Genomic DNA, 15979 nt, shown 5'->3' with positions numbered 1-15979 from the left:
AGGGAACTCTTTTCTATGTTCACCTTCCACCCGTGAGATCTGAGAAAGGCTAGAACAATGTCTGTGTGAGCCTTTGCTTTTGAAAGAGACGACGCTTGAATTAGGATGTCGTCCAAGTAAGGTGCCACTGCAATGCCCCTTGGTCTTAGAACCGCTAGAAGGGACCCGAGCACCTTTGTGAAAATCCTTGGAGCAGTGGCTAGCCCGAATGGGAGAGCCACAAACTGGTAATGTTTGTCCAGAAAGGCGAATCTTAGGAACTGATGATGATCTTTGTGGATAGGAATATGTAGATACGCATCCTTTAGATCCACGGTAGTCATAAATTGACCCTCCTGGATTGAAGGTAAAATCGTTCGAATAGTTTCCATTTTGAACGATGGCACTCTGAGAAATTTGTTTAGAATCTTTAAATCCAGAATTGGTCTGAAAGTTCCCTCTTTTTTGGGAACTACAAACAGATTTGAGTAAAACCCCCTTCCTTGTTCCACAGTTGGAACTGGGTGTATCACTCCCATTTTTAACAGGTCTTCTACACAATGTAAGAATGCCTGTCTCTTTATTTGGTTTGAAGATAAGTGAGACATGTGGAACCTTCCCCTTGGGGGTAGTTCCTTGAATGCCAGAAGATAACCCTGAGAAACTATTTCTAGTGCCCAGGGATCCTGAACATCTCTTGCCCAAGCCTGAGCGAAGAGAGAGTGTCTGCCCCCTACTAGATCCGGTCCCGGATGGGGGGCTACTCCTTCATGCTGTTTTGGTAGCAGCAGCAGGCTTCTTGGCCTGCTTACCCTTGTTCCAGCCTTGCATCGGTTTCCAAGCTGGTTTGGTTTGCGAAGCATTACCCTCTTGTCTAGAGGCTGCAGAGTTGGAGGCCGGTCCGTTCCTGAAATTGCGAAAGGAACGAAAATTAGACTTATTCTTGGCCTCGAAAGGCCTATCTTGTGGGAGGGCGTGGCCCTTACCCCCATTGATGTCTGAGATAATCTCTTTCAATTCTGGCCCAAAAAGGGTTTTACCCTTGAAAGGGATATTAAGCAATTTTGTCTTGGAAGATACATCCGCTGACCAAGACTTTAGCCAGAGCGCTCTGCGCGCCACAATTGCAAACCCTGAATTTTTCGCCGCTAATCTAGCTAACTGCAAAGCGGCATCTAAAATAAAGGAATTAGCCAACTTAAGAGCGTGAATTCTGTCCATAACCTCCTCATACGGAGTCTCTCTACTGAGCGACTTTTCTAGATCCTCGAACCAGAACCACGCTGCTGTAGTGACAGGAATAATGCACGAAATAGGTTGCAGGAGGTAACCTTGCTGTACAAAAATCTTTTTAAGCAAACCCTCCAATTTTTTATCCATAGGATCTTTGAAAGCACAATTATCCTCGATAGGAATAGTAGTGCGCTTAGCTAGTGTAGAAACTGCCCCCTCGACCTTAGGGACTGTCTGCCATAAGTCCTTTCCGGGGTCGACCATAGGAAATAATTTCTTAAATATAGGAGGGGGGACAAAAGGTATGCCGGGCTTCTCCCACTCCTTATTCACTATGTCCGCCACCCGCTTGGGTATAGGAAAAGCGTCGGGGTGCACCGGAACCTCTAGGAACTTGTCCATCTTGCACAATTTTTCTGGAATGACCAGGTTGTCACAATCATCCAGAGTAGATAGCACCTCCTTAAGCAGTGCACGGAGATGCTCTAATTTAAATTTAAATGTCACAACATCAGGTTCTGCCTGTTGAGAAATTCTACCTGAATCAGAAATTTCCCCGTCTGACAAAACCTCCCTCATGGCCCCTTCAGATTGGTGTGAGGGTATGACAGAGCAATTATCATCAGCGCCCTCCTGCTCTACAGTGTTTAAAACAGAGCAATCGCGCTCTCTCTGAAATGCAGGCATTTTGGATAAAATATTTGCTATGGAGTTATCCATTACTGCCGTCAATTGTTGCATAGTAACAAGCATTGGCGCGCTAGAAATACTAGGGGTCTCCTGCGTGGGCAAAACTGGTGTAGACACAGAAGGAGATGATGTAGAACTATGTCTACTCCCTTCATCTGATGAATCATCTTAGGCAACTTTACTATCTGTGGCAATACTGTCCTTACTTTGTTTGGACGCTATGGCACAATTATCACACAATTTTGAAGGGGGAGACACATTGGCTTCCATACATACAGAACATAGTTTATCTGAAGGCACAGACATGTTAAACAGGCTTAAACTTGTCAATAAAATACAAAAACCGTTTTAAAACAAAACCGTTACTGTCTCTTTAAATTTTAAACAGGGCACACTTTTTTACTGAATATGTGAAAAACTATGAAGCAATTGTTCAATTTTAACCAAATTTTCACCACAGTGTCTTAAAGCATTCAAAGCATTGCACCCCAAATTTCAGACCTTTAACCCTTAAAATGACGAAACCGGAGCCGTTTACAGTTTTAACCCCTCTACAGTCCCAGTTACAGCCTTTGCTGCGACTTTACCAAACCCAGGGGGGTATACGATACCAAATGAAGCCTTCTAGGAACCTTTTCAACTACTTCCAGACCCACACACATGCAGCTGCATGTCCAGCTCTCAAAAGTAACTGCGCAGTAATGGCGCGAAAATGAGGCTCTGCCTACTACATAGAAGGCCCTTCCTGACTGGGAAGGTGTCTAACCAGTGCCTGACGTAAAAAAACGTTCCCCAAAGTTATAAAGTGTGAATTTCAACATCAAGCTGTATAAAATGCCCAAATAAAGCAATCGATCTAGCCCATAAAAGTGTCTACCAGTTTTATAGCCCATATTAAGCCCTTTATTCTGTTTGAGACTAAGAAAATGGCTTACCGGTCCCCATGATGGGGAAAATGACAGCCTTCCAGCATTACTCAGTCTTGTTAGAAATATGGCTAGTCATACCTTAAGCAGAAAAGTCTGCCAACTGTTTCCCCCAACTGAAGTTCTCTCATCTCAACAGTCCTATGTGGAAACAGCAAACGATTTTAGTTACTGCTGCTAAAATGATATTCCTCTCACAAACAGAACTCTTCATCTTTTTCTGTTTCAGAGTAAATAGTACATACCAGCACTATTTTAAAATAACAAACTCTTGATAGTAGAATAAAAAACTACAACTAAACACCACATACTCTTCACCATCTCCGTGGAGATGCTGCTTGTTCAGCGGCAAAGAGAATGACTGGGGTGGGCGGAGCCTAGGAGGGACTATATGGACAGCTTTTGCTGTGCTCTTTGCCATTTCCTGTTGGGGAAGAGAATATTCCCACAAATTATGGATGACGCCGTGGACCGGACACACCAATGTTGGAGAAAAGACAAAATCCTGGGAATCCTAAACCTACTCCATGAGTAACCCTTGGATTCAGACCAATAAAGATATTTACGCCATATCTTATGGTAAATCTTCCTAGTTACAGGCTACGCGTCTGAATTAAGGTTTCTATGACCGAGTCAGAGAAACCCCGTTGGATAGAATCAAGCATTCAATCTCCAAGCAGTCAGCAGCAGAGAAACTAGATTTGGATGAAGGAAGGGTCCTTGAATGAGAAGGCCCTTCCTCAACGGAAGTTTCCAAGGTGGCAGGGATGACATGTCCACCAGATCGGCATACCAAAGCCTGCGGGGCCACGCAGTAGCTATGAGGATCACTGATGCCTTCTCCTGTTTGATTTGAGCAATAACCTGAGGAAGGAGAGCAAACGGAGGGAATAGATATGCTAGGCTGAAGGACCAAGGAACTGCCAAAGCATCTATCATTTCTGCCTGGGGGTCCCTGGACCTAGACCCGTATCTCGGGAAGAGCTTGGCATTCTGACGAGATGCCATGAGATCTAACTCCGGCCGACCCCACTTGAGAATCAGATTGGAAAACACTTCCGGATGGAGTTCCCACTCCCACGGAAGAAAAGTCTGACTGCTCAGAAAATCCGCCTCCCAGTTTTCCCCCCTGGGATGTGGATCGCTGATAGATGGCAAGAATGGGCCTCCGCCCACCGGATTATCTTGGCTCCCTCGGTCATCGCTAAGGAACTCCTCGTTCCTCCCTGATGATTGATGTAAGCCACTGTCGTTATGTTGTCCGTCTGGAATCTGATGAACTGAGCCGAAGCCAACTGAGGCAAGGCCCGAAGAGCATTGAAAAATCGCCCTTAGCTCTAGGATGTTGATAGGAAGAAGAGACTCTGCCTGAGTCCATACTCCTTGAGCCTTTAGAGAGCCCCAGACTGCTCCCAATCCTAAAAGGCTTGCGTCCGTTGTCACAATCACCCATGAAGGTCTGCTAAAGCATGTCCCCTGGGAAAGATGATCCAGAGACAACCACCATTGAAGAGAGTCCCTCGTCTCCTGTTCAGGGTTATTCGAGAAGACAAATCTAAATAATCCCCATTCCACTGCCTGAGCATGTTTAACTGCAGAGGCCTGAGGTGAAACCGAGCAAACGGTATGATGTCCATTGCCGCCACCATCAATCTGATTACCTCCATGCACTGAGCCACTGATGGCTGACGAGTGGACTGAAGGGCTCGACATGTAACCAGAATCTTTGATTTCCTGACCTCTGTCAGAAAAATTCTCATAGATAAAGAATTGATTAGAGTTGCCAAGAAAGTCACCCTTGTTTTCGGGATTAAAGAACTCTTTTCCAGATTTACCTTCCACCCATGAGTTCTCAGGAAGGATAGCACAATGTCGTTATGGGACCTTGCTTGTTGACAAGATGACGCCTGGATAAGAATAATCGCCCAGATAAGGCGCCACCGCAATGCCTCGCGGTCTTAGAACCGTCAGCAGAGACCCCAGAACCTTTGTGAAAATTCTGGGTGCCGTGGCCAGACCAAACTGAAGAGCCACGAACTGAAAGTGTTCGTCCAGAAAGACAAACCTTAGAAACTTGTGATGATCTCTGTGGATAGGAACATGAAGATACGCGTCCTTTAAAATCACTGTCATAAATTGACCCTCCTGGATCAATGGAAGAACGGAACAAATAGTTTCCATCTTGAATGATGGAACTCTGAGAAACTGGTTTAGACTCTTGAGGTCTAGGATAGGTCTGAAAGTTCCCTCCTTTTTGGGAACTACAAACAGATTTGAATAAAATCCCTGCTCGTGTTCCTGTACAGGAACGGGACAAATTACTCCCATGGAGGAGAGGTCTCTTACACAACGTAAGAACGCCTCTCTTTTTTATCTGGTCTGCAGATAATCTTGAAAGAAGAAATCTTCCTCGGGGAGGATAATTTCTGAACTCCAGTTTGTATCCCTGAGATACTATCTCTATAGCCCAGGGACCCTGAACATCCCGTACCCAAGTCTGAATGAAGAAGGAAAGTCTGCCCCCTACCAGATCTGGTCCCGGATCGGGGGCAAACCCTTCATGCTGACTTGGAATCAGCGACAGGTTTCTTGGATTGTTTACCTTTGTTCCAAGAGTGGTTGGGTCTCCAAGTTCACTTGGATTGCGAATAGTTTCCTTCCTGTTTAGAGGAAGAAGAGGAGGAATTTCCCTAGAAATTTCAAAAGGAACGAAAATTACTCTGTCGTCCTTTCTGCTGGTTTCTTTTATCTTGAGGAAGGAGATGACCCTTGCCTCCCGTGATGTCAGAATTTCCTTCAATCCAGGCCCAAACAAGAGCTTTCCCTTGTAAGGAATAGCTAGGAGCTTAGATTTGGATGATACATCCGCAGACCAAGGCTTCAACCATAAGGCTCTGCGGGCTAGGATAGAAAACCCTGAACTTTTAGCTGCCAATTTAGTAATTTGCAGAGAAGCATCTGTTATGAAAGAGTTTGCTAATTTCAGAGATTCAATCCGGTCCTGGATTTCCTCTAAAGAAGTCTCAGTCTTAAGAGATTCTGCAAGAGCATCAAACCAATAGGCTGCCGCACTGGTGACCATAGAAATGCACGCGGCTGGTTGCAATAGCAGACCCTGGTGAACATAGATCTTTTTTAGTAGACCCTCCAACTTCTTATCCATGGGGTCCTTGAAGGCACAACTATCCTCAATAGGAATAGTAGTTCGTTTGGCCAAGGTGGAAATAGCCCCCTCCACCTTAGGAACCGTTTGCCAAGTTTCCCTGACAGCGTCAGCTATAGGGAACATTTTCTTGAAAATAGGAGAAGGAGAGAAGGAAATACCTGATCTCTCCCATTCCTTAGAAATAATCTACGAAGTTCGCTTGGGAACTGGAAAAACATCTGAGTATGAAGGAACCTCGAAGTATCTGTCTAACTTACTCGATTTCTCAGGAATGACCACTACCATGGAATCACAGTCGTCCAAAGTCACTAAAACCTCTCTGAGTAACAGGTGGAGGTGTTCTAGTTTAAACCTGAAAGAAACAACTTCTGAATCAGTCAAAGGTAAGGAACTCCCTGAGGCAGAAATTTCACCTTCTGATAGAACCTCCATACCCTCCATCTCAGATCCCTGGGAGGGTACGTCCGAGATTGCCACCATAGCATCAGAAACTTAATTGACCACATAGTTGCCCTTCCTCTTACGTTTGCCTTGAAGTATAGGAAAGGCAGATAATGCATCAGAAAGTATAGAAGACATAACTGCAGCTATGTATTTTAAAGTAACTGCAGCAGAAACTTGAGAAGTAAAGGGCACTGTTTTAGCGGGCGTTAAAGGTTGGGACGTTTGGGGAGAAAGCTGCGGCATACCCTGGATCTCATCGTTAGATTCCTGAGAAGCATCCGCCTTTGACAATTTTTGTTATCATGATTTTTTTTTTCTTTAAAGCTTAGAGCCCTCTCAACACATGAGGGACAAAAAGGAACTGGAGGTTCCACATTGGTATCCAAACACATTGCACAAGTAACATTTTCTAAATCCATGATACAGAACAGGCAAGAAAATGAAATAAAAAATAGAAACTGGCCTTTAAGTAGTAAATGCAACAATGTTTCTGTGCTGAGCAAAAAATGTAAAGCAGTTAAAAAAAACTTTTTGCCCCACATTCAGACACCACTCCGCCTCAACAGCTAAGCTGAGGCGCCTACCTGCCGCCAAGTCTCCAGACCGCTCCCAGCAATGTCTCAGGTCAGGCTTCAGAGCGCTAACAACCGCTTGCTTTTCTAACCATGCAGTTCTAACGCAATGCCCGATGTCCTGCAAGACCAAGTAGCAGAGATGTCGCCTTACAAAACCGGAACTCCGGAACTGATGCCTAAACAAACTGCGCAGCGTCTCTAGATAAGTAAAGCGTGCGAATAGTAGCCCCACCCATCGTGGGCGTTAACCTGTACACAGCCCTTACCGGATAATTTAATAAACAAAATGACCGATAAGCCCAGCGTCTTAGCCCCATTCAGTGCCTGTACATATGCTGCCATCATAGGAAACCCCTTCCATACATGAAGAGTCTATATTCCTAGCAAATTTAACTACTGTACAAGTGTAGAGTCCTCTCTGAGTCCAATGTAAAACCACAGAATAACAAGAAGTGCACTTACCTTAAAGCTGTCTGACAGCAAGACAGCTCCAACAGGTTTAGGAGGTCCTCTCCCTCCCATAGCCCTGTGGAAACAGATAGGGCCTGAGTTAGATATTGCTTAGGCCATCATGAGAAGGGCAGCATAACAATATGGGAGGCACAGTGAGAATTATGTCCCACCAGTTCCCATTGCTCTAAATCCACCAAAAGCTCTACTGTAGAGACTGATATGGAATATGGCTACACCCTAGAACAAAGCAGCACACTCTGGCACCACTTTAAAAATAATAAACTCTTGATTGAAGTATCAAAAACTAAACACCTCCCTTTGCCATCTCCTATCACTAACGTAGGCAAAGAGAATGACTGGAGTGGGAGGGAAGGGAAGGGAAGTGCTATATAACAGCTCTGCTGTGGTGCTCTTTGCCTCCTCCTGCTGACCAGGAGACGTAATCCCACAAGTAAGGATGAAATCTATGGACTCATTGTGTCTTTAAAAAGAAAATGATTGTTTTACTTTTTTCTGCAGTGTAGGATTCCCCCCTTACCCTCCCACGTCCCTGATCCCCTCAAATAGCTTGCTAACCCTCCTCTCTCCAACTAGTATCCGCTATCTTAGGTACTGGCAGCTGTCTGCAGTGCCCAATTCATATAAAATTGTACCTTTTTTTATTTATTATAAAAAACATTTTTCTGTAGTATAGCAGCTACACTTCATCCTCCCCACCTCCGAGCGATCGCTTTGTAGGGATCCCCCTCTCCCAACACATTTTCTATAGGGTGTGGATCCCTCCCTTCCTCTCCATGTGGAAATCCTTTTCTGCAGTGTAGTGGTCCCGCCCCACCCATCTCCCACACCACCAACATACCGCAACCTGATGCAGAGAGGGACACAGAGTGGTTCTCTCTGCTTGTCACACATTACGCATTTCAGGGTCCCACCTTATACACCTGCTGAAGACCATAGTCTGGTCAGGCAAGTGCTTGCTGTTTTTATCTTCACTGTAACTGTGCTTGCATCTTCCATTGTCAGGTAGCATACACACTCTATTTTTGGGCTGCATCTCTGTGAATTGACGTCTTATATATACTTTTAAAAAATTAAATTATCATCCACACTATTATTGTAATATTGTAGTGTTATAAATTTTGTTCAGCACTAGGTGGCGCTCTCTCAAAAAATGTATATGTGTTATAATGCTAGAGCAGACTAACAGTGTATTGACCTATGTAGTATGTGCGTTACATCACATACACACATTATCTTAAGACATTGATAATTTGTGGGAGACTTAAAAGCAGAAAGCTTACCCATAATTGTTTAAACACAAACATATTAGTCAATCAGTAGTTTACAGTAGTTACAGTGAACAACGCTTACAAATAAGCAAAAAACAGCATTTGAAGCATCTAACCTTGGCACCCTGATAAATTCCTCTACTCCAGAAACACCTATCTGTCCGTCTGCAGCAAGACCCCATGAATACACTTGTCCTTTGTCATTCAGTGCCAAAGTGTGGGAGTCACCACATGAAACAGCAACAATATTTTGTGCATCCAAGGCCCCAACCTGCACTATAAACAGAGAGAGAGAGAAAAACATTACAGTGAATTACTTAAAAACGCATTTGTTAGAGAAAGTTACAAGAAACTTGTATTATAAAAAATAATTTAATGCTCATTTGGGAGTGTGTCAAGTTCAGCCCCAGTCACAGCATACATAATACCCCTATACACACACATATATGTTTTATACATGCTCAGTGCTTACAAGATAAAAAGGTCTCAGTTCAGCCCCAGTCACAGCATACATAATAGCCCTATAAAAACCATATATATGTTTTATACCTGCTCCTAGTGCTTACAAGATAAAAAGGTCTAAATTCAGCGCCAGTCACAGCATATATAAATACCCCTATAAACACATATATATTTTTTATACACGCTCATAGTGCTTACAAGATAAAAAAGCTCTCAGTTCAGCCCCAGCATACATAATACCCCTATAAACACATATATATGTTTTATACACGCTCATAGTGCTTACAAGATAAAAAAGCTCTCAGTTCAGCCCCAGCATACATAATACCCCTATAAACACACATATATGTTTTATACATGCTCAGTGCTTACAAGATAATGGTCTCACTTCAGCCCCAGCATACATAATACCCCTATAAACACATATATATGTTTTATACACGCTCATAGTGCTTACAAGATAAAAAGGTCTCAGTTCAGCCCCAGTCACAGCATACATAATACCCCTATAAAAACACATAACATAATTTATGTAAGAACTTACCTGATAAATTCATTTCTTTCATATTGGCAAGAGTCCATGAGCTAGTGACGTATGGGATATACAATCCTACCAGGAGGGGCAAAGTTTCCTAAACCTCAAAATGCCTATAAATACACCCCCACCACACCAACAATTCAGTTTAACTAATAGCCAAGAAGTGGGGTGATAAGAAAGGAGCAAAAGCATCAACAAGGAATTGGAATAATTGTGCTTTATACAAATAAATCATAACCACCACAAAAAGGGCGGGCCTCATGGACTCTTGCTAATATGAAAGAAATGAATTTATCAGGTAAGTTCTTAGATAAATTATGTTTTCTTTCATGTAATTGGCAAGAGTCCATGAGCTAGTGACGTATGGGATAGCAAATACCCAAGATGTGGAACTCCACGCAAGAGTCACTAGAGAGGGAGGGATAAAAATAAAGACGGCTAATTCCGCTGAAAAAAGAATCCACAACCCAAATCAAAAAGTTTTAATCTTATAATGAAAAAAACTGAAATTATAAGCAGGAGAATCAAACTGAAACCGCTGCCTGAAGAACTTTTCTACCAAAAACTGCTTCTGAAGAAGAAAAAACATCAAAATGGTAGAATTTACCAATCTGATCAACAGAAGCTTCATTCTTAAAAGCCCAGGAGGTAGAAACTGACCTAGTAGAATGAGCCGTAATCCTCTGAGGCAGGGATTTACCCGACTCTACATAAGCTTGATGAATCAAAAGTTTTAACCAAGAAGCCAAAGAAATAGCAGAAGCTTTCTGACCTTTCTTAGGACCAGAAAAGATAACAAATAGACTAGAAGTCTTTCTGAAATCTTTAGTAGCTTCAACATAATATTTCAAAGCTCTTACCACATCCAAAGAATGCAAAGATTTTTCCAAAGAATTCTTAGGATTAGGACACAATGAAGGGACAACAATTTCTCTACTAATGTTGTTGGAATTCACAACCTTAGGTAAAAATTTAAATGAAGTCCGCAAAACCGCCTTATCCTGATGAAAAATCAGAAAAGGAGACTCAAAAGAAAGAGCAGATAATTCAGAAACTCTTCTAGCAGAAGAGATAGCCAAAAGAAACAATACTTTCCAAAAAAAATGACTTAATATCCAGAGAATGCATAGGCTCAAACGGAGGAGCCTGTAAAGCTCTCAAAACCAAATTAAGACTCCAAGGAGGAGAGATTGACTTAATGACAGGCTTGATACAAACCAAAGCCTGTACAAAACAACGAATGTCAGGAAGATTAGCAATTTTTCTGTGAAACAGAACGCGCAGAGATTTGTCCTTTCAAGGAACTTGCAGACAAACCCTAATCCAAACCATCCTGAAGAAACTGTAAAATTCTAGGAATTCTAAAAGAATGCCAAGAGAACTTATGAGAGGAACACCATGAAATTTAAGTCTTCCAAACTCGGTAATAAATCTTTCTAGACACAGATTTACGAGCCTGCAACATAGTATTGATCACCGAGTCAGAGAAACCTCTATGACTAAGCACTAAGCGTTCAATCTCCATACCTTCAAATTTAATGATTTGAGATCCTGATGGAAAAACGGACCTTGAGATAGAAGGTCTGACCTTAACGGAAGTGGCCAAGTTTGGCAACTGGACATCCGAACAAGATCCGCATACCAAAACCTGTGTGGCCATGCTGGAGCCACCAGCAGTACAAACGAACGTTCCATTATGATTTCGGAAATCACTCTTGGAAGAAGAACCAGAGGCGGAAAGATATAAGCAGGTTGATAATTCCAAGGAAGTGACAACACATCCACTGCTTCCGCCTGAGGATCCCTGGATCTGGACAGATACCTGGGAAGTTTCCTGTTCAGACGAGAAGCCATCAGATCTATTTCTGGAAGCCCCCATATCTGAACAATCTGAAGAAACACATCTGGGTGAAGAGACCATTCTCCCGGATGTAAAGTCTGGCGACTGAGATAATCCGCTTCCCAATTGTCTATACCTGGGATATGAACCGCAGAGATTAGACAGGAGCTGGATTCCGCCCATGCAAGTATCCGAGATACTTCTATCATAGCCTGAGGACTGTGAGTCCCACCTTGATGATTGACATACGCCATGGTTGTGACATTGTCTGTATGAAAACAAATAAACGATTCTCTCTTCAGAAGAGGCCAGAACTGAAGAGCTCTGAAAATCGCACGGAGTTCCAAAATATTGATTGGTAATCTCGCCTCTTGAGATTTCCAAACCCCCTGTGCTGTCAGAGATCCCCAGACAGCTCCCCAACCTGAAAGACTCGCATCTGTTGAAATCACAGTCCAGGTTGGACGAAGAAAAGATGCCCCTTGAACTAAACGCTGGTGATTTAACCACCACGTCAGAGAGTGTTGAACATTGGGATTTAAGGATATTAATTGTGATAGCTTTGTATAATCCCGGCACCATTGATTCAGCATGCAAAGCTGAAGAGGTCTCATGTGAAAACGAGCAAAGGGGATCGCGTCCGATGCTGCAGTCATGAGACCTAAAACTTCCATGCACATAGCCACTGAAGGGAATGACTGAGACTGAAGGTTCATACAAGCTGAAACCAATTTCAGACGTCTTTTTTCTGTTAGAGACAAAGTCATGGATACTGAATCTATCTGGAAGCCTAAAAAGGTTACCTGTCTGAGGAATCAAGGAACTTTTTGGTAAATTGATCCTCCAACCATGTTCTTGAAGACCACAAGTTGATTCGTGTTAGATTCTGCAGAATGTAAAGACTGAGCAAGTACCAAGATATCGTCCAAATAAGGAAACACCGCAATACCCCGCTCTCTGATTACAGAGAGAAGGGCACCGACAACCTTTGAGAAGATCCTTGGAGCTATTGCTAGGCCAAGAGCAACAAATTGGTAATGCTTGTCTAGAAAAGAGAATCTCAGGAACTGATAGTGATCTGGATGAATTGGAATATGAAGATAAGCATCCTGTAAATCTATTGTGGACATATAATGCCCTTGCAGAACAAAAGGCAGAATAGTCCTTATAGTCACCATCTTGAATGTTAGTATTCTTACATAACGATTCAAAATTTTTAGATCCAGAACTGTACAATGAACAGATTTGAATAAAACCCCAGACCCCGTTCCAGATATGGAACTGGCACAACTACCCCAGAAGACTCCAGGTCTGAAACACACTTCAGGAAAGCCTGAGCCTTTACTGGGTTCACTGGAATGCATGAGAGAAAAAACCTTCTCACAGGTGGCCTTACCTTGAAACCTATTCTGTACCCATGAGAAACAATGTTCTGAATCCAATGATTTTGGACTGAATTGATCCAAACATCTTTGAAAAATCGTAGCCTGCCCCCTACCAGCTGTGCTGGAATGAGGGCCGCACCTTCATGCGGACTTGGGGGCTGGTTTTGATTTTCTAAAAGGCTTGGATTTATTCCAGAATGGAGAAGGCTTCCAATTGGAAGCCATTCCTTTAGGGGAAGGGTCAGGCTTCTGTTCCTTATTCTGACGAAAGGAACAAAAACGGTTAGCAGCCCTAAATTTACCCTTAGATTTTTTATCCTGAGGCAAAAAAAGCTCCCTTCCCCCCAGTGACAGTTGAAATTATAGAATCCAACTGAGAACCAAATAATTTATTACCCTGGAAAGAAAGAGATAGCAACTTTGACTTAGAAGTCATATCCGCATTCCAAGATTTAAGCCATAAAGCGCTTCTAGCTAAAATAGCTAAAGACATATACCTGACATCAATTCTAATGATATCAAAAATGTCATCACAAATGAAATTATTAGCATGTTGAAGAAGCTTAACAATGCTATACACATTATGATCTGCTACTTGTTGCGCTAAAGCCTCCAACCAAAAAGTTGAACCTGCAGCAACATCAGCCAAAGAAATAGCAGGCCTAAGAAGATTACCTGAACATAAATAAGCCTTCCTTAAAAAAGATTCAAGTTTCCTATCTAAAGGATCTTTAAAAGAAGTACAATCTGCCGTAGGAATAGTAGTACGTTTAGCAAGAGTAGAGATAGCCCAATCTTTTTTTTTCCCAAAACTCCAATCTATCAGCCGGCAAAGGGTACAGTCTCTTAAACGAGTAAATGAAGTACCCAAACTATTCCATTCTCTAGAAATTAAATCTGAAATAGCATCAGGAACTGGAAAAACCTCTGGAATAACTAAATGAGGTTTAAAAACCGAATTTAAACGTTTACTGGTTTTAATATCAAGAGGACTAGACTCCTCCATATCTAATGCAATCAACACCTCTTAATAAAGAACGAATAAACTCCATTTTAAATAAATATGAAGATTTGTCAGTGTCAATATCTGAGGCAGAATCTTCTGAACCAGATAGATCCTCATCAGAAACAGATAAGTCAGAATGTTGGCGGTCATTTAAAAATTCATCTAATTTATGAGAAGTTTTAAAAGACCTTTAACGTTTATTAGAAGGTGGTATAACAGACAGGGCCTTCTGAATAGGATTAGAAACAAATTCTCTTACATTAACCGGAATATCCTGAACATTAGATGTTGAAGGAACAACAACAGGTAATGGACTACTACTAATGGAAATATTGTCTGCTTTTGAAAGTTTATCATGACAACTAACACAAACTACAGCCGGAGGAACAGTTATCACAAGTTTACAACAAATGCACTTAGCTTTGGTAGAACCGACATCAGGCAGCAGCTTTCCAGAAGTAGATTCTGATACAGGATCAGATTGCGACATCTTGCAATATGTAATAGAAAAAACAACATATAAAGCAAAATTATCAAATTTCTTAAATGACAGTTTCAGGAATGGGAAAAAATGCAAACAGAATAGGCCTCTGGAAACCAGAAGCAAAAAGAAACAAAGACTTAAATAATGCCAAAAAAACTGGCGCCAAGTATGACGCCCACAATTGACAAATTTGTTGGCTCCAAAAACGTCTGCAACAAACACGAGCGTCATAGATGACGCAACTACGTGAAAACTCTCGGCGTCAACTACGATGCTGGAAATGACTTCATTAACGTCAACAAACTTTATTTTCACGCCAAAAAAAGTCTCGCGCCAAAAGTGACGCAATAAATTCTAGCATTTTTTGCACCCGCGAGCCTAACAGCAGGCAATTTAGAAAAAAAGTCAATTTGAAAAATTTTCAGGTAAGGAAAATATTTATTCATATACATTTCCCAAAAATGAAACTGACAGTCTGTAAGAAGGAAAAATACTGATTAACCTGAATAATGGCAAATATAAGTATAAAACATATATTTAGAACTTTACATATAAAGTGCCAAACCATAGCTGAGAGTGTCATAAATAAAATAAGACATACTTACCAAAAGACACTCATCTACATATAGTAGATAGCCAAACCAGTACTGAAATGAGAATCAGCAGAGGTAATGGTATATAAGAGTATATTGTCGATCTGAAAAGGGAGGTAGGAGAAGAATCTCTACGACCGATAACAGAGAACCTATGAAATAGATCCCCAATAGGATGACCATAGCATTCAATAGGCAATACTCCCTTCACATCCCTCTGTCATTCTCTGCACTCTGAGAGGAAAACCGTGCTTCAGCATGCTGCGAAGCGCATATCAACGTAGAAATCTAGCACAAATCTACTTCACCACCTCCATAGGAGGCAAAGTTTGTAAAACTGAATTGTGGGTGTGGTGGGGGGTGTATTTATAGGCATTTTGAGGTTTGGGAAACTTTGCCCCTCCTGGTAGGAATGTATATCCCATACGTCACTAGCTCATGGACTCTTGCCAATTACATGAAAGAAAACAGAATTTATGTTTACCTGATAAATTACTTTCTCCAACGGTGTGTCCGGTCCACGGCGTCATCCTTACTTGTGGGATATTCTCTTCCCCAACAGGAAATGGCAAAGAGCCCAGCAAAGCTGGTCACATGATCCCTCCTAGGCTCCGCCTACCCCAGTCATTCGACCGACGTTAAGGAGGAATATTTGCATAGGAGAAACCATATGGTACCGTGGTGACTGTAGTTAAAGAAAATAAATTATCAGACCTGATTAAAAAAAAAAAAAACCAGGGCGGGCCGTGGACCGGACACACCGTTGGAGAAAGTAATTTATCAGGTAAACATAAATTCTGTTTTCTCCAACATAGGTGTGTCCGGTCCACGGCGTCATCCTTACTTGTGGGAACCAATACCAAAGCTTTAGGACACGGATGAAGGGAGGGAGCAAATCAGGTCACCTAAATGGAAG

General features: G+C 42.1%; 1 protein-coding gene across 1 annotated transcript in view; it reads right to left on the bottom strand.

The window, feature by feature from the left end:
* Positions 1-15979, bottom strand: part of LOC128639724 (probable E3 ubiquitin-protein ligase HERC4) — a 346975-nt gene that overhangs the window by 278851 nt on the left and 52145 nt on the right. Inside the window, exon 3 of the mRNA XM_053691838.1 lies at positions 8872-9031. Within this exon, the coding sequence (XP_053547813.1) occupies positions 8872-9031 (160 nt within the window). The remainder of the gene's footprint in view (positions 1-8871; positions 9032-15979) is intronic.

Source organism: Bombina bombina, chromosome 9 (genome assembly GCF_027579735.1).
Source record: "Bombina bombina isolate aBomBom1 chromosome 9, aBomBom1.pri, whole genome shotgun sequence".
Lineage (NCBI taxonomy): Eukaryota > Metazoa > Chordata > Amphibia > Anura > Bombinatoridae > Bombina > Bombina bombina.
The sequence above is the reverse complement of the archived record's forward strand: the minus strand, read 5'-3'. Positions and strand labels throughout refer to the sequence as shown.